The sequence below is a fragment of the Bos mutus genome, chromosome 3, assembly GCF_027580195.1.
Source record: "Bos mutus isolate GX-2022 chromosome 3, NWIPB_WYAK_1.1, whole genome shotgun sequence".
In the NCBI taxonomy this organism is placed as follows: Eukaryota; Metazoa; Chordata; class Mammalia; order Artiodactyla; family Bovidae; genus Bos; species Bos mutus.
Genome location: NC_091619.1, coordinates 32,865,011 through 32,884,043, shown reverse-complemented (window position 1 = coordinate 32,884,043; position 19,033 = coordinate 32,865,011). Strand labels below are relative to the sequence as shown.

The window sequence follows — 19,033 nt, the reverse complement described above, 5'->3', positions numbered from 1 at the left end:
AAAAAAGGAAAAGGGGAGAAAAAAAATAGAAAGAGAGCACAGCCAAACAAAAACAGAGGCAACATGCAGCTAGAAGATGAAGGACACAGCAAAGATTTTCTTGAATGTGTGTATTACTTTTTGGCCTTTTGCTGATTTTTCCTGCCAACTATCAATCATGCCCTACCAAATGGCAGGAATACTTTGGCCACCTGAGGCGAAGAACTGACTCCTTGGAAAAGACCCTGATGCTGGGAAAGATTGAAGGCAGGAGAAGAAGTGGACAACAGAGGATGAGATGGTTGGATGGCACCATCGACTCAAAGGACATGAGTTTGAACAATTAGTTGGTGATGGACAGGGAAGCCTGGCGTGCTGCAGTCTATGGGGTCGCAAAGAGTTGGACACGACTGAGCAACTCAACTAAGGCCTCTCCAGACGTCCACACACGGCAGCCCGTCTGCACAGAATCCCTCATGAGGACAGACTTCCTCTGAACTCAGGTCTATAATCACCAGAGCGGCTAGTTTCTGAGTGAGGGTAGTGCACGTCGTAAGACATTTAGAACCTGCGATAAGCAACTTCCACTTATTACTTGAGTGTGGACCACAAGCTGAGTGGAGCACTGGAATGGGCTTCAGATGATAAACACGTAAGAACTGAGCAGCACACACAGACCCAGGACAGAATGACACTCAAGAAGTCACAGGGCACTCCTCAGCTTTTAGGCAAGGTTTACAAACCTTAACATTTTTAAATTTCTTTTTAAGAGTAAAAAAAAATTTTTTAAACAAAGACTAAAGACTTCATTTTACTAATCATGTTTTTACAATGTCAGACCCAAAGTCACAAACAATGGAATGAAAAATTTCAGTAAAAGGGCATTTCTCCATTTCCTACCAGGCAGCCAAATTAGCTCACTACACTACAAAATGCAGTTAAGACTGAAGGAAATTTTATCCAAGCCTTTCTTTGCTAGCACTCAGATGAGACAACATTCACATTTGGTAAGAACCACAAGCAGCTGCTTATAGACCTCACTGGGATACATCTGGATCTCAATTAGCAAGCTCTCCCAGCCTCTCAAGCTGGAACCCTCCCCCATTCACTCTCGCTCTTCCCTATTCCTCAACCACCACAACTTGCCTATTCTACCACAGAAAAGTTTTCTCTTCACCCCGTCACAGCCTCAGGGTGAGCCTTCAGCGTTGCTGCACCTCTGCCATCCCCCATCCCAGCCTCCTCCACGCTGCCGCCAGCACCCTGCTTCAAAACCAACAGAGGTGGGTTCTTGCAGCATAACCCAAACAACTCAACCAACCAACAATCTTGACTTACTTCCTTTCTCAAACTCTACTGCAGCCACAGAAATAAAAGGACTGAATAAATGAAATAAGAGTTACCACACACCAGATTATAATAATCCCTTATATTTGTAGGAGCAACTGTTACGCTTATAAGCTAGCAGCAGAGACATTTCTTCATTTGCTATACTTGTCATGAGTTACTACAGTCCAGCATTGTGACAGGTGATAGAGCATCAAGAATGAGTAAATTATTCTTTGTTCCAAGAAACGTTCAGCCTGGTAAAGAAATAATTACAACATAGTGAGATAAATGTTATTACAGGAAAATAAAAGTACAATTTTTAAAAATTCAAGGCCAGAGTAAAGCGAAACCAAGGCTAGGGTAATTAAAGAAAAAAATTATTTATATATTTGTAAATTGTACTTTAGATAGAAACACAAGTTCAGTTCAGTCGCTCAGTTGTGTCCGACTCTTTGCAACCCCAGGAATCGCAGCACGCCAGGCCTCCCTATCCATCACCAACTCCCAGAGTTCACTCAAACTCATGTACATCGAGTTGGTGATGCCATCCAGCCATCTCATCCTCTGTCGTCCCCTTCTCCTCCTGCCCCCAATCCCTCCCAGCGTCAGAGTCTTTTCCAATGAGTCAACTCTTCGCATGAGGTGGCCAAAGTACTGGAGTTTCAGCTTTAGCATCATTCCTTCCAAAGAACACCCAGGACTGATCTTATTCAGAATGGACTGGTTGGATCTCCTTGCAGTCCCAGGGACTCTCAAGAGTCTTCTCCAACACCACAGTTCAAAAGCATTAATTCTTTAGCACTCAGCTTTCTTCACAGTCCAACTCTCACATCCATACAAACACAAGAAATGTTAGCAAAGACAGAAAACACAGAACAATTTAACATACTATAAGTAATACAAAAATCATGAATAAAAAATCCTAACCTTATAAGTTAAAGAATCAAGTCTGTTGTAACATTCTGATAATTCATTAGCACATGACAAGTCAGGATTGACCTCTTCTTTCTCTGATATACCATATTTCACCTAAAGCAAAGCAGAGAGAGGTTTTATTTCTTTATAGTTCAGTTGTAAAAATAATCTACAGTTAGTGAAGACTACAATTTTGACTCCATCATTTTATGGCTTTGCTTGTTATATTCTTCAACTGTATTAAACCACCAAAAAAATAACAGCCTCAAATTTATATACTAGCTAAGAACTAAAATCAAATGGGTTTGCTTCTTGATCAGCTTTACATTCTAATCTGAAACAGAATTAAACAGGTGGGGTTGAAATCATCTTAGGCTAAGAGACAGGAAGATATTCTGCATGGTCATTAATCACTGACATAGGACTCTTTCACAGCTCTGTGAAAAACAATAACAAATGTAGACTATTTCCATCACAGGACTGGTAGGGTATTATACACACATGGATTTTTGTAAATACCTGAGATTTTCTCATTCTTCCTGAAGCAGCATCATAGTTAAGCATGTCTGTGGGATCAATCCATTCATCATCATGAGCATAAGCAGTTATCAGCCACAGACATTCACAGAGGAGCAGAGAATACAGCATCCTGCGTGAATGCTACAAAAATTAGCACATATATTGAAGTATGATTACTTTTAATAAAAACAACCTACTTCTAGTGTTAAGATAATGCTTCCTTTTTTTAATATAAATTTATTTAATTGGAGGCTAATTACTTTACAATATTGTATTGGTTTTGCCATACATCAACATGAATCCACCACCGGTATACACATGTTCACCATCCTGAACCCCCCGCTCCCACCTCCCTCCCCATACCATCCCTCTGGGTCATAATAACTGAAATAAAAATACTTAGTAAAATGGTGTTTGTATATAAACACATACATACATGTGCACACAGTCTCATTGAGACTATATACATATATATTTTTTTTTTTCTAAATGATTTGGCAATTCCATTCCGAGGTATATACCCAAGAGAAGTGAAAATATATGTCAACACAAAAACCTGTACACAAACATTTACAGCTGCATTATTCACAATAGCCAAAGTGGAGAAACAACCCAAATGTCTATAAGCTAATGACTATCACACAGTGGATTATTATTAGGCCATAAAAAGGAATGAAGTATTGATCCACGCTACAACGTGGGAGAGTCTTGAAAACCTTGTTGTTCAGTCGCTAAGTCATGTCCAACTCTTTGTGACCCTATGGACTGTAGCCCACCAAGCTCCACTGAGGATACTGGACTGGATTGCTATTTCCTTCTCCAAGGAATCGTACCCACCCAGAGATCCAACCCCGCATCTCCTGAATTAGCAGGTGGGTTCTTCACTACTGAGCCCCCATTATGCCATGTGAAAAAAGCCAGTCACCAGAAACCATATATTATGATTCCACTGACATGAACTGTCCAGAATAGGAAAGTCTAGAGAGACTGGTAAGTGGATATAAGAGACTGAGGATATAAGAGACACAGGGGTGGTAGTTAAGTGGTACAGAGCTTTTGTTCTGATTGAAGTATAGTTGATCTACAATGTTGTGTTAGCTTCTGCTGTGTAGCAAAGTGATTCAGTATATATATGCATACATTCCATTTTGTATTCTTTTCCATTATGGTTTACCACAGGATATTGAATATAGTTCCCTGTGCTAAACAGTAGAACCTTGTTATTTATCCATTCTATGTATTAATATAATAGTCTGTCTTGCTCACCCCGAACTCCCAATCCATCCCTCCCCCAACTCCCTGCCCCCTGGCAACCACAAGTCTTCCCTCTATATCTGTGAGCTGTTTACAGGGTTTCTATTTGAGGTGATGAAAAGTGATCTAAAATTAACTGTGGAAATGGTTGTGCATTATCTGTGAATATACCAAAAAACTGAACTATACAATTTAAATGGATGAATTGTACAGTATATGAATAATTTCTCAGTAAAGCTGTGGGAAATGGGAAACTTAAAAGGTGCAAAATTAAGATTCAAATGAGGTGACTAAACTCTCAGAGAAAATAGCTTGTTTCATCTAAGCCTCTGCATAAACACTGTCAAATTGTTTCAACACACTATCTTCTCTATTCAACGTTGTCCAATACAGCAGCCATTAGCCACACGTGGCTATTTAAATTAAAATTACACTGCAAATTATTTCCTTATTCTCACTAGCTGCATTTCAAGTGCTCAATTGCCACCTATGGCTAGTGGCTTCCAAACTGGGCAGAGTGGCTTCCAAACTGGACAGTGCAGATACAGAGCATTACCATCACTGCAGAATGTTCTGTCAAACAGCCTCTGTGAATAAGGATCAGGTGAGGGAGTTCCAAGATGGGAATGCCCTGGGCCCTGCCCAGTAATGGCTTACAGTGTAGTTGTAGGAATAAAAGTAACTTCAGGCTAAACCAAACACTTCTTTGTGTTCCTGGTGTGCTGTTTCTTCTTCTAGCATAACACAGATTGAAATTAACCACTTACTGGTCAGTCTCGTCCCTTGCCACAAAGGCTCTCAATCCTGCATTAGAATCACCTGGGAAGTTTCTAAATTTTCCAATATTATGGCCACCTCCCAAGTCAATTAAATCAGAATCTCTAGGTGAGGAACCACTGTCTACAAATCGGCACTGGCCTGTCAACTACAAACACGCACTTGCCAAAAGCATTTGCCAGTGACTGAAAAACAACAGGGGTGTTCGCCATCTGCCTCTGCAAAGACCGAACCCTGTGCTGCTGCAGCTGCAAACCTTCAACAGCCCCTGCGGGGAATTCAGGGCAGAGAATGAGGCGTTCTGAGCTCCAGGGAAATGGTGGAAGAGGTCTTCAGACAGATATTTTCGGGAACTGAGTTCATGATCCCAATCCTTGCATCTCCTCGTTATCTAGAAAAGCACTAAATCCCTTCGTGGTGACATCAGCTCCTTGTGACTAGCAGAAAACCTTTTGTAAAGTAAGCACCTGATTGCACTGAACTCCCCCTGCATCAAAATCATATATTTACCTTCCCCTGGGGGCTTCCCTGGTGCCTCAGATGGTAAAGAATCTGCCTGCAATGCAGGAGATCCAGGTTCGATCCCTGGGTTGGGACGATCCCCTGGAGAAGGGAATGGCAATCCACTCTAGTATTCCTGCCTGGAGAATTCCAGGGACAGAGGAGCCTGGAGGGCCTCTTTGGAGCAATCTCTCAGAGCTACCTGAGGTGCTGTCTCTTGGCTGCAGTTCTCATTTTGTCCTAAATAAAACTTAACTCACAACTCTCACGCTGTGCATCTTTTTAGTCAAAACCAAGTGTAGGGATTTTCAAAGCTCCCCTGCTGGTTCCATCACACAATGAAGGTAGAAAACCACAGCACTATAATCTGAACTCTTTCAGGGAAGGTTAACTCCTTACTTAAGTCTGAATTCACCTTCCTAATGCCCTCTCCTCCATCTTGCCTCACCCCTCTCTAAACCCAACAACCAGCCCAGTGGCCAGCAAGTGAAAGACACTCAGTAATGTAAGCAGGAAATGCAAACAATCAAGGCCTCAGCAAGGATTCAGAGCAGAGCTTCAAGGGCTGAAAGGATGAAATAGCACATCTGACTGGGAACAACCGGGAAGATTTCATGGAATGGGCATGGGAAATAGACTCTGTAGTATGGGCAGCATTCTAAGAGTGCAAGACATGGGAGGCAGAAAGCAACATGTTCGTCTCAGAAACTGCAAACACGAGGACGCACATGGTGGAACACAGAGTTGGAGAGGTGGGCTGTGATGACTCTGCCAAAGTAAAAAGCTTGTAACTAACTTTACCTGCTAACAATAGTTTTCAAGGGGGATGGGAACTATATTTGGGGAAGATGAAACCAGAATTAAATGTACACTCAGTTCAAAAGGAGGCTGAAGTAGAAAAGGATGTTGATCTGAAAGAGTTGTGGCAATGAGACCAGAAACAACCCCCCAGACACATTTTAAAGATTAATTCTAGAGACCTTGGCAGCTGGATGCACGTAGAAGGAAAAAAGGAGAACGATGACAGACAGGGCTGTAAGATTTCAAGGCCCACCATCAACAAAAACGGTGATATCATTAACTTCAAGAAACAGAATGAGAATACAGCCTGGGGAAGAGTTCAGCACTCCTCTGTTCAACATTTACAAAATAGCTGCTGGATTCTAGCACTGTCGTGATGGGGCTAACAGAAAGCTAGACCAGTCAGGTCGTCTTTAAGAAACTTACATTCTAGTGGCGGATGACAATAAATTGACAAAAAATTAATTTCAGATAGTGATAAGTCCTATGAGGAAAACAACACAAGATGAAGGTGTAGATGGCCTGGCCTACCCTATACCAGGATCAGCTGCTTCTACTTTACTACTTTGGAAGACATGCTTTTGGGGACTCTCCCTTGGAACTCAGCCACCAGGCTGTGAAAAGGTTAAGTCACCAGGAGACCCCACGTGTCAGGGCACACTGATCTCCCAGTTGGCAGCCAACATCAACAACCAGTCATGTAGGTGAGTCCTCTTGGTGGATCCAGTCCAATCCCTTGATAACTGACTTGGTGATCTGCCACCATCATGTGGGAAAAAATGACTACCCAGCTGAGTCCAACAGAGTCCATAAGCCACAGAATTATGAGATGAGAAAATGGTTGTTTAAAGCCTCTAAACTTTGGGGTGGTTTGTTACACAGTGGTACATAACCACATTATTAGGCAGAAAAATAATAAACGAACTGTAGAAAGATTCAGGAAAAGAAAATTCAGAGAGAAGATAGCAAGCGTAAAGGCCCAGGTAGGGATTATGTTTGACGTATTCAAAGAATGGGTAAGAAGGCTAGAACAACTGTTTTTTTACACCATGAGGTTGTGCTATGCACATTAACACAGAAATGCACTGCAGAGATTGCTGGTAAATTGGATGAGAAAAGATTCAGGATGATGTCAAGGTTTGTGAACTACGTCTTGTGAATGAGCTGGAGGGGAGAAGGGGAATAGGCCATAGTAACGAGTATGGTTTTTACTTAAGTGTAACAGGAAGCCAGCCACTAGAGAGTTTTAAGCACAAAAACGATAGAATCAGGATTACATTTTAAAATCACTGGGGCTGCTATGTGGAAGCAGGAACAGAAGGGCAAAAGCAGAAAACTAGAAAGAAGACACGTGGCAAAGCCCAGCTAACAGGTCACCAAGCACATTACTTCTTCTTTCTGAACACATGGTAACAAGTGGTGTCTTCCAGTTAAGTATGTGACAATTAAGTCCTGGTCAGCACAACAGCAGTGGAAGAAATATGCACCACATCCGTGAAAGCCTCCCTGCTTAAACTTCCATCAGCTGTCCCCCAAGCCCCCACCAGGCAATGGGGAGGACGCTGAGCCCTAGAGGAGGGCAGCTTGACTATGGAAGGAGCTTGGACCCTAAACAACCACATGCAAGGCCACCTATTAAGTGGGAACATGTTTTTTGACTTTCACGTGAATGAAAATTAATTTATTTTAGGGTAAGTCCTAAGATTTGAGGGGTTGGTTTTTTAATACCATCTTGTGCTACTGTAATTAATATAGAAATGCACTGCAGAAATTCTGGTAAATTGGATGTAAGAAGTAAGGACAAGAAAAGATACAGGATGATGTTAAGGTTTGTGACCAGAGCAACAGGGAGAATGGGAAAAGACTGAAGGACACTCAGGTGGGCAGACAACAAGTTCTGATATATCAAGAGTTCTGCTTCAGACACAGTACATTTCAAATGTTTACTGATAACCACATAGAGATGTCCCATCTCTCCTTACCAGTATGGTGGTAAGGAGAGAAGTGGATCTACAGAAATACAGGTGACAGCCTTCAAGATGTAGCTTAGCTATTTCAAATCCTAAAAGATGAAGCTGTTAAAGTGCCACACTCAATATGCCAGCAAATTTGGAAAACTCAGTAGTGGCCACAGGACTGGAAAAGGTCAGTTTACATTCCAATCCCAAAGAAGGGCAATGCCAAAGAATGTTCAAACTACCACACTCATTTCACCTCCTAGCAAGGTAATGCTCAAAATCCTTCACGTCAGGCTTCAACAGTACATAAATCGAGAACTTCCAGATGTACAAACTGGATTTAGGAAGGCAAAGAAACCAGAAATCAAACTGCCAACATCCATTGGATCATAGAAAAAGAGAATTCCAGAAAAACATCTACTTCTGTTTCACTGACTATGTTAAAGCCTGTCACAGCTTTTGTGTAAGTGAAAGCAAAAGTGAAGTCCCTCAGTCGTGTCCGACTCTTTGCTACCCCATGGACTGTAGCCCACCAGGCTCCTCAGTCCATGGAATTTTCCAGGCAAGAGTACTGGAGTACGGTGCCATTTCCTTCTCCAGGGGATCTTCCCAACCCAGGGATCAACGCGGGTCTCCCGCACTGCAGGCAGATGCTTTACCGTGTGGATCACAACAAACTGTGGAAAATTTTTAAAGAGATGGGAATACCAGACCACCTTACCTGCCTCCTGAGAAACCTATATGCAGGTCAAGAAGCAACACTGAATGGAGAGTAACATGGAAACATACATTACCATACGTAAAATAGACAGCCAAAGGGAATTTGCTGTATGACTCAGGGAGCTCAAACTTGGGCTCTGTAACAACTTGGAGGAGTGGGATGGGGAGGGAGGACACGTATGTATACCTATGGCTGATTAATGTTGATGTTTGGCAGAAACCAACACAATACTGTAAAGCAATTATCCTTCAATTAAAAAAAAACTACAAAAAAAAAAGTGAGAACTGGACATGGAACAACGGACTGGTTCAAAATTAGGAAAGGAGAACATCAAGGCTGTATATTGTCACTCTGCTTATTTAACTTATATGCAGAGTACATCATGCGAAATGCCAGGCTGGATGAGGCTCAGGCTGAAATCAAGACTGCCAGGAGAAATATCAATAACCTCAGATATGCAGATGACACCACCCGAACGGCAGAAAGTGAAAAGGAACTAAAGAGCCTCTTGATGAAAGTGAAAGAGGAAGAGTGAAAAAGCTGGCTTAAAGCTCAACAGCGAAAAATGAAATCACGACATTCAGTCCCATGACTTCAAGGCAAATAGATGGGGAAACACTGGAAACAATGAGAGGCTTTATTTTGGGGGGCTCCAAAATCACTGCAGATAGTGACTGCAGCCATGAAATTAAAAGACGCTTGCTCCTTGGAAGAAAAGCTATGACTAACTTAGAGAGCTTATTAAAAAGCAGAGACATTACTTTGCCAACAAAGGTCTGTCTGGTCAAAGCTATGGTTTTTCCAATAGTTACATATGGATGTGAGAGCAGGACCATAAAGAAGGCTGATCGCCGAAGAATTGATGCTTTCGAACTATGGTACTGGAAGAAACTCTTGAGAGTCCCTTGAACAGCAAGGAGATCAATGCAGTCAATCCTAAAGGAAATCAACCCTGAATATTCATTGGAAAGGCTGATGCTGAAGCTGAAGTTCCAATACTTTGGCCACCTGATGTGAAGAGCTGATTCACTGGAAAAGACCCTGATGCTGGGAAAGATTGAGGGCAGGAGGAGAAGGCGATGACACAGGATGAGGTGGTTGGATGGCATCACCGACTCAATGGACACAAGTTTAAGCAAGCTCTGGGAGTTGGTGATGAACAGGGAAGCCTGGCACGCTCTCTGTAGTTCATGGGGTCGCAAAGAGTCGGACACGACTGAGCAACTGAACAACAAAGATGTAGATGAGATGGATAAACCATGGACTGGCTAAGATCACCACAGGATCTATTATGAAGATAAAAGACTGAGACCTGGAGCATGCCAACACTTGGAGGTTGGAGAGAACAAGCGGATGCTAATAAGAGATGGGTGAGGCAGGAGGAAGACCAGGAGAGGCTGTTATTCCAGAAGCCAAGTGAAGAAAAATGGGAACAGATAACTGTATCAAATGCTGCTGAAAGATCAAGTGATCAGAGGACAACAAAATGACCCCACCTATCAGCAGATAATTGTATTAAACTTTACTGAGCAAGGCCATGCACACCAGAGCAAGACCCAGTTTTCCCCACAGCCAGTCCCTCCCATCAGAAAGCTTATACAAGCCTCTTAGCCTCATCCATCAAAGGGCAAACAGAAGAAGCAAGAACCATAATCCCACAGGAGCTGGAGCAAAAATCACATTACAGAAAGTTAATTAGGATGTAAAAACAGAAAGTTATGTCCCAGATGAAGGGACAAGATAAAACCCCAGAAAAGAAACTAAATGAAGTGGAGATAGGCAACCTTCCAGAAAAAGAATTCAGAATAATGATAGTGAAGATGATCCAGGAGCTCTGAAAACAATGGAGAAGATGCAAGAAATGTTTACCGAAGACCTAGAAGAACTAAAAAACAAAAAACAGAGATGAATAATACATTAGAAGAAATTAATGGCAGAATTACTGAGGCAGAAGAACGGATAAATGACCTGGAGGACAGAATGATGGAAATCACTGCCACGGAACAGAATATAGAGAAAAGAATGAAAAAAAGGAAGACAGCCTAACAGACCTCTGGGACAACATTAAATGCACCAACATTTGCACCATAGGGGTCCGAGAAGAAGAGAGAGAGAAAGGACCTGAGAAAATATTTGAAGAGATAATAGATGAAAACTTCCCTAACATGGGGAAGGAAATAGTCAACCAAGTCCAAGAAGCACAGAGTTTCAAGCAGGACAAACCTAAGGAGGAACACACTGATACATACAGTAATCAAACTGACAAAAATTAAAGACAAAGTTAAAATATTAACAAGGAAAAACAACAAATAACACACAAGAGAATTCCCATAAGGTTATCAGCTGATTTCTCAACAGAAACTCTACAAGCCAGAAGGGAATGGCAGGATATATTGAAAGTGATGAAAGGGAAAAACCTACAACCAAGGATACTCTACCCAGCAAGACTCTCCTTCAAATCTGATGGAGAAATCAAAAGTTTTCCAGACAAGCAAAAGTTAAGAGAATTCAGTACCACCAAAGAAGCTTTACAACAAAAGCTAAAGGAACTTCTTCAGGCAGGAAACACAAGAGAAGGGAAAGACTTACAGAAAATAAACCCAAAAGAATTAAGAAAATGGTAATAGGATCATACATATCAATCACTACCTTAAATTTAAATGGATTAAATGCATCAACCAAAAGACACAGACTGGCTGGGCAGATGCAAACATGTACATATATGCATTTCCACTTACCACAGCACCCTGCTTGACTTTCCAAATTGTATGTAATTATTTTACACTGGGCTTCTCTGGTGGCTCAGATGGTAAAGAATCCGCCTGCAATACTGGAGATCTGGGTTCAATCCCTGGGTTGGGAAGATTCCCCCAGAGGAGGGCATGGCAACCCACTCCAGTATTCTTACCTGGACAGAGGAGCTTGGCAGGATCCATGGGGTCACAAAGAGTTGGATACAACTGAGTGACTAAGCACAGCACATGTTCCCATTATGGCTTGCAATTGTAATTATCTTTTTTTTTGGTCTGGCTATTGATTGTGAAAACTGATAAACATCTTTTACTATTGTGATTATGTAACTAGTACTCAATACCACTGTATCATGATTGGTCAACAGGAAAATAATAGAATTCTGTATCACCAAAACTACCATTTAATAGAAAAACCTTTAATCGCTTTTTAAAATCCTGATGCATAGCAGAATTATCTTGAAATTTTTTTGAAAAATACAAATGCTCAGGTATTGCTTTTTTTTTCCCCAGAGCTCCAGATGTTTTTAACTAGCAGCCATGTTTATTTTAAAAACAACTGGACCATATGATGATCTTTTACTTTTATCTAGTTTTACTTTCTCTATTTCATATTCAGTGCTCCCATTTCATTTAGATTATGTTTTCCAATTTCTCCATCTTTTTTTTGACGTTTTTTCTGAAGCCTTTAGCAAGCACAGAAAAGCTTTTGTATTTATATTTATATATTTGGAGAAGGAAATGGCGACCCACTCCAGTATTCTTGCCTGGAGAATCCCAGGGACAGTGGAGCCTGGTGGGCTGCCGTCTATGGGGTCACACAGAGTCGGACACGACTGAAGCGACTTAGCAGCAGCATAGTATAGCATAATATATGTATATTATACTATACTAAATAGTATGCATAATATATATATTTTAGAAAACTTATTAATTTTGCCTAACTAAAAAATTTTTGACATTTTGATTCCACTCATTTGACTTAGTATGAATAGAATGCTAGATTTCTAATTTTAAAAAATAGATATGCAACAAGGGTTTACGGTATAGCACAGGGACCTATAGTCAATATCTTGTAATAATCTATAATGGAAAATAATCTGAAAAATAACATATGTGTATATGTGTAATGAATCACCTTGCTGTGCACCTGAAACACTGTAAGTCAGCTATACTTCAATAAAATATATATATTCAGAAAAAAAAAACAACTCGGACACTGCAACTCACAGGAGCATCCTGGCTGGTGACACACTGCTGTGCTGAGCTGATGAAACCCCTGGCCTCCATGAGGACACAAAAGCGCTGCACTCTCCCCCACAGACTTGCCCTGTCTGTCTCTTCATTTGGCTGATCTTCGTCTATATTCTTTATAATATAACCATTAACTGTAGTGCTTTCAGTCATTTTAGTGAATCATCCAATCTGATGGGGTTGTGGGAAGCACTCAATCTATAGTTAGTTGGTCAAAAGTACAGGTGGCCTCTAAGACCTGCATCTTATGTGGGGAAAGTCTTGTAACCTTATCTTGCGGGGTGTACACTAACTCTGGATAGGCAGTGTCAGAACTAAACTGGCGGACACCCAGTCTGAGAGAACTGGTATCAAAACAGACCCCTTTGAGTATTCAGCACAGTGCTGACCAATGCACGCATAAGATAAAAGTAGCTGAGGCCTGAGAAAGAACCACAGAAAGAATTCAATGCAAAAATAAAGAATAAAAAGAAGTAAGAAAACATGTAATAGGGAAGATGATAAAACCAAAACTTGGTTCTTTGAAATGATGAATAAAACTGATAACCCTATATATAATAAGATTAACGAAGAAAAAGAGAAGGCCCCCAAAACCAGTATCAAAGAATGAAAACTCATTCATGATTAAAAGAAAACATTTAGCAAACCAAGAATAAAAGAAACTTTGTCAGAGTACTATAGCAAGCACTACACTTGGTAAATATTGAGACCCTTCCTTCTGCGATCAGGAATGAGACAAGGGAAAAGGTGCTGGAGGGCATCTAGGACACTGGCAATGTTCTACTCCTTAACCCGGACAGTAATTACATAGGTGCTTGCTTTTTAGTAACTCGCTAAGGTGAACATAACCCACTCCAGTATTCTTGCCTGGAGAATCCCAATGGCCGGAGGAGCCTGGTGGGCCACAGTCCATGGGGTTGCAAAGAGTTGAATATGACTGAACGACTATATATACATATGTATACATTATATATATATGTGCACATTTTTTCCCTCTGTAAAGAGTATTGAGCATATGTATAAATCAATTTCATGTAGCTAACATGAAAGTGAGATAATTTAAACTAGTTTTGATAAATAATCTCAAAATTAATATTACCCTAGCTTAAAAGGTGGAGAAGGCAATGGCACCCCACTCCAATACTCTTGCCTGGAAAATCCCATGGACAGAGGAGCCTAGAAGGCTGCAGTCCATGGGATTGCTGAGGGTCAGACACAACTGAGCGACTTCACTTTCACTTTTCACCTTCATGCATTGGAGAAGGAAATGGCAACCCACTCCAGTGTTCTTGCCTGGAGAATCCCAGGGACGGGGGAGCCTGGTGGGCTGCCGTCTATGGGGTCGTACAGAGTTGGACACGACTGAAGCAACTTAGCAGCAGCAGCAAGATGAACATTTGTATTTTACACACTTTTCTGTACGTATGTCTATTTCACATTTTACAAAAGGTTTTTTCCCCGCTATGGGAAAGACTAATTAAGCTACTGTTATGACCTAAACTATATCCCTCCATCCAAATTCGTAAGTTGAAGTCCTAACCCCCAGTTCCTCAGAATATTTGAAGGCAGGATCTCTAAACAGGTGATTAAGTTAAAATGAGGTTATTAGCATGAGCCCTACTCCACTATGACTTGCGTCCTTATAAGAGGAAATCTGGACACAGGCAGGTCCGAGGGAGAATGACATGAAGACACAAAGAGAAGATGGCCACCTGCAAGCCAGAGAGACTACAGGAAACCCACTCTGCAGACACCTTGACCTTGGATTTGTAGCCTCCAAAACTGAGAAAAATTTCTGTCGTCTAAGCTGCCCAGTCTGGGGTACTCTGTCATGGTAGCCCTAGCAAACTAACACAAATTTCTTCAGACATAAAAAAACAAAGTCAACAACACACAGACTCTTGATATGTTAAAGAAGTTTACCTGCAATGAGGCAAGGTATGACTAAAAGAACCAAGGAGTATGAGGACTAATCAAGTATACTGATAAACTTAATAAACAACTGAGAGTTTTTGGAAAAAACTAACTTTTTATGTTTAAAAATGTGAAGTCAAAACACTAGATAACAATAATGATGGGAAAGGCATCCTAAGATCCCTCTGACGCTCCAGAGATACTTAGAAATACTGGATAACTGTATACTTTATTAGGGAAAAAAAGAGTTAAGCTAAGGAATAAAGCCTTGAGAAGATTCAAATATAAAAGAGGAGACTCAAGACTAATGACAGTAATAGAAGGCAAGCTAAAAACATGCAAAGTGTAGAAGCCAAGAGGGGCTTAATCTGAAGGAGGTGTTAGTCAACTATATTAAGTACTCCAGAGAAGCTGAGAAAAAGAAAGTCTGAAAAAAATCACTGGATTGGTTAATTAGTTGGTCATCTGTGAAATGACTTTCATAAAATGACGAAGAGCCTAATTCTAAGCAGTTAAGAACTAAGTAGGTGAACAGAAAACACACTTGTGGTTGCCGACGGGAAGGGGGTGGGAGAGGGATGGAATGGGAGTTTGGGGTTAGCAGATGCAAGCTGCTATATCTGAAATGGATAAACCACAAGGTCCTACTCTATAGCACAGAGCACTATACTCAGTATCCTATGATAAACCATAATGGAAAAGAAAAAAGTGTGTACATATATACGTATAACTGAATCACTCTTCTGTAGAGCAGAAACCAACACAACAATGTAAATCAACCATTTTCAATGAGAATAAAAGAACTAAGGAATTCCCTGGCAGTCCAGTGATTAGGACTCTGCACTTTCATTGCCATGGGCCGGGGATAAATCCCTGGTTAAGGAACTGCTGCTGCTACTGCTGCTAAGTCGCTTCAGTCGTGTCCGACTCTGTGCGACCCCACAGACGGCAGCCCACCAGGCTCCCCCGTCCCTGGGATTCTCCAGACAAGAACACTGGAGTGGGTTGCCATTTCCTTCTCCAATGCATGAAAGTGAAAAGTCAAAGTGAAGTCGCTCAGTCGTGTCTGACTCTTAGCGACTTCATGGACTGCAGTCTACGAGGCTCCTCTGTCCATGGGATTTTCCAGGCAAGAGTACTGGAGTGGGGTGCCGTTGCCTTCCCCGGGTTAAGGAACTAAGATCCATCAAACTGCAAGGCGTGAGTAAAGAAAAAAAAAAGAACTAAGGGTAGCTGACAATGACAGTCTGAACTGAGCAGAGATTCAGAAAAGACAGCAGTGTAAATCAAGGCTACACTTAATGATTTTCATAGGCAACAAGGTTTTACATGACTTCATCAATAGAGCTTTTCTGGTAGGACAGTTTGCCACCTGAGAGGCAGGTTTGATCCCTGGATCAGGAAGATCCCCTGGAGAAGGAAATGGCATCCCATTCCAGTATTCTTGCCTGGAAAATTCCATGGGCAGAGGAGCAGGCTACAGTCCATAAGGCCACAAAGAACTGGACACAACTGAGTGACTGAGCACATCAATAGAAACGAATAAGGAAGAATGGAAATAAAGGCTCGAAAGCAAAAAGAGCAGCTCAGGGTTCACATTGTGACTATTAAGAGGACAGAGAAAAAGACCACTGGAAAATCCGGACTGTCTCTGTGTGCACAGGCTGGGATGGAGAATGGAGATTTGGAAAAATAGGAGGCATTCCGCAAAGGGAGATAAATCAAAAAACTGTCAAGCAGCTGAGTTTTGACTATGAACCCCACAAGGTAATACTCTTGGCAGCTATGCTATTTTCTCCAATAATGATCAGCAGCCCTAGGGGTAGGGGTTAGCAATGCAGAAATGATAAAAGACCAGGAGGCGAAGCAGAATAGTGGAAGCAGCTGCCAAGTCAAGCCCTTCTGCCAAACCCCTCCGGTCCCTGACTTCTCCTTGAGAAATCTCACAGGTGATCTCACACGTCCTCCATACAAAGCCACATCCAAGCCTGCTGGAGATCTTGTTAAGAAACAGATTCTGACTGAGTAAATCTGAGGTGGGCATGAGCCTCTACACTTCTAACAAGCTCCCAGTGATGGCAGAGATGTTGGCCTGCACACTACACTATGAGTGCAAAGAGTGAAGTCAAAGTGTTAGACGTTCAGGCGTGTCCAACTCTGCAACCCCGTGAGCTGCAGCCCTTCAGGCTCCTCTGTCCAAGGGATTCTCCAGGCAAGAATACTGGAGTGGGTTGCCATGTCCTCCTCCAGGGGATCTTCCCAACCTAGGAATTGAACCCAGGTCTCCTGCATTGGAGAGATTCGTTACCATCTCACTCAAAGTGTTAAGGAAAAGTACCTTATGTTGGTTTAGTTCAGTGGCACTATCTGTGATTCTACTATTTGTCAATAATCAGTCTCTCTCCAGAGAAGGAAATGGCAACCCACTCCAGTATTCTTGCCTGGAGAATCCTGTGGATGGAGGAGCCTGGTGGGCTGCTGTCCATAGGGTCGCACAGAGTCAGACACGACTAAAGTGACTTAGCATGCATGCATGCATGGGAGATGGAAATGGCAACCCTCTCCAGTATTCTTGCCTGGAGAATCCCAGGGACGGAGGAGCCTGGTGGGCTGCCGACTATGGGGTCACACGGAGTGGGACATGACTGAAGTGACTTAGCAGCAGCAGCAGTCTCTCTCCCCTAGTTTTTATTTTTTTTTAATCAATTTTTTCATCTGTCAGTATTTTGACACTTATAACGTCAAAGTTGTTAAATAATAGTAGCAAGTTTGACGCTTATAACGTCAAAGTTGTTAAATAATAGTACAAGTATTTGATTATGTGCCAAAACCTGTTACATTCATTCATTTAATTCTCACAAGAACTCTTAGAAGTAGTACTATTGTTATCTTCATTTTACAGAATAGAAAAACAAGTAACTTGCCCAAGGCCACTCAGCTATTATGTGGCCCAACCCAGACTAAACAGTCCATGGAATTCTCCAGGCCAGAATACCGGAGTGAGTAGCCTTTCCTTTCTCCAGGGAATCTTCCCAACCCAGGAATCAAACCCAGGTCTCCCGCATTGCAGGCGGATTCTTTACCAGCTGAACCACAAGGGAAATCCAAGAATAATACTGGAGTGGGTAGCCTACCCCTTCTCCAGAGGTTCCTCCTGACCTAGGAATCAAACTGGGGTTTCCTGCATTGTAGGCTGATTCTTTACCAACTGAGCTATCAGGGAAGCCCTCCAACCCATACTGGCTCTACCTAAAAACTGCCTCTCCAGAGCAGGATGCCAAAGGTCCTGAGGGGCTATTCTGAGAAGGCGGAGAGGAACTGCGGGATCCCATCCCTACAAAGTGGGAAATGCAGAGTGGGCTGTAACAGGAGATACTAGACTGGGCAGCTATCAACAAAGAGATCTCCAAAGAGATTGCCAGCCACTGAGTGGAAATCGGCATAAAAGAGGAGCATCTGATTTCAACGAGTTTACACGTGAAATGAGTGAGAAAATTAACGTGGATATTAGAGTCAACTGAAGGGCATAGGAATCAGGGGGCTGCAATTTAGTTCGCGTGCATTTGTGCAGTTTCCTGGAACTGTGGTTCTCAAACTTGAGAGCATTTCTAACAGTTCTTAGATGAGGACGACGATGATAGTAATGATGATAAAGCTAGTCTGGGGACCACGCCTTCATAACCACCATCACAGTGAAAAATGTCATTGTTTTTCACCACCCAGTCATAAATATTCATCTCTAATTTTAACATTCAAATTAATTTGGAGTTTTTGAAAACTTAACTACAACCAAATCCGAGCCATTCTGCTGACGGTATTCGTTCAGATTGTTTTTAAAGTTTTCAGAGATAACTGAAGCCAACAAAAGTCAACGTTTGCTCGCGTCTCGTTTTGCGCGTCTTGCCCCTTTTCCCGAGGACGCCCTTCGAAGCGCGTAAAGTGAGAGCAACCGCGCGGCAACCAGAGTTAAGGCCGCCAACTGGCCGGTAAGATAAGGGGGCAGGTCGCTCGCCCACCCCGGTCGACGCCGCGCTCCGAAGTCCCCCGCAGGCCCCGACAGCGCCCCTGGCCTCGCCTGCGCCGCCGCCTGCGGAACCCGCCCGCTGCACAAACGCAACCCACCTCGCGGACTCACGTCTCGGGTCGCCCGCCTGCCTCTCCGGGAAGACAGATAACAGACTTGGCAGCTAGCGAAGATGGCCAGCCGCCCGGCAAGCCGCCGAACACCTCAGCTGGGGGCCTGCCTGGCGCGCGTCCTCATCGATTCGCTCGGCCGGCGGCTGAACGTCCTTCCCGGACGCGCGGCTGATTGGCCCGTCAAGGGGGCGGGGCCGACCTCCGTCGGCCTGCTTTAGGCCTGC

The 19,033-nt window shown here is 42.6% G+C and overlaps 1 protein-coding gene across 2 annotated transcripts in view; it reads right to left on the bottom strand.

Annotated features, from left to right (window-relative positions):
* Window positions 1–18,955, bottom strand: part of CLCC1 (chloride channel CLIC like 1) — a 33,131-nt gene extending 14,176 nt beyond the window's left edge. The window contains exons 1-3 of one of the 2 annotated variants that reach the window (XM_070367569.1): window positions 18,795–18,955; window positions 2,743–2,883; window positions 2,236–2,337 (exon numbers count right to left, since the gene is read on the bottom strand). In XM_070367569.1, the coding sequence (XP_070223670.1) occupies window positions 2,236–2,337; window positions 2,743–2,871 (231 nt within the window). In that variant the 5' untranslated portion in view covers window positions 2,872–2,883; window positions 18,795–18,955. The remainder of the gene's footprint in view (window positions 1–2,235; window positions 2,338–2,742; window positions 2,884–18,794) is intronic. The other variant, XM_070367570.1, reaches the window with a different exon arrangement.
* Window positions 18,956–19,033: the final 78 nt, after the last annotated feature.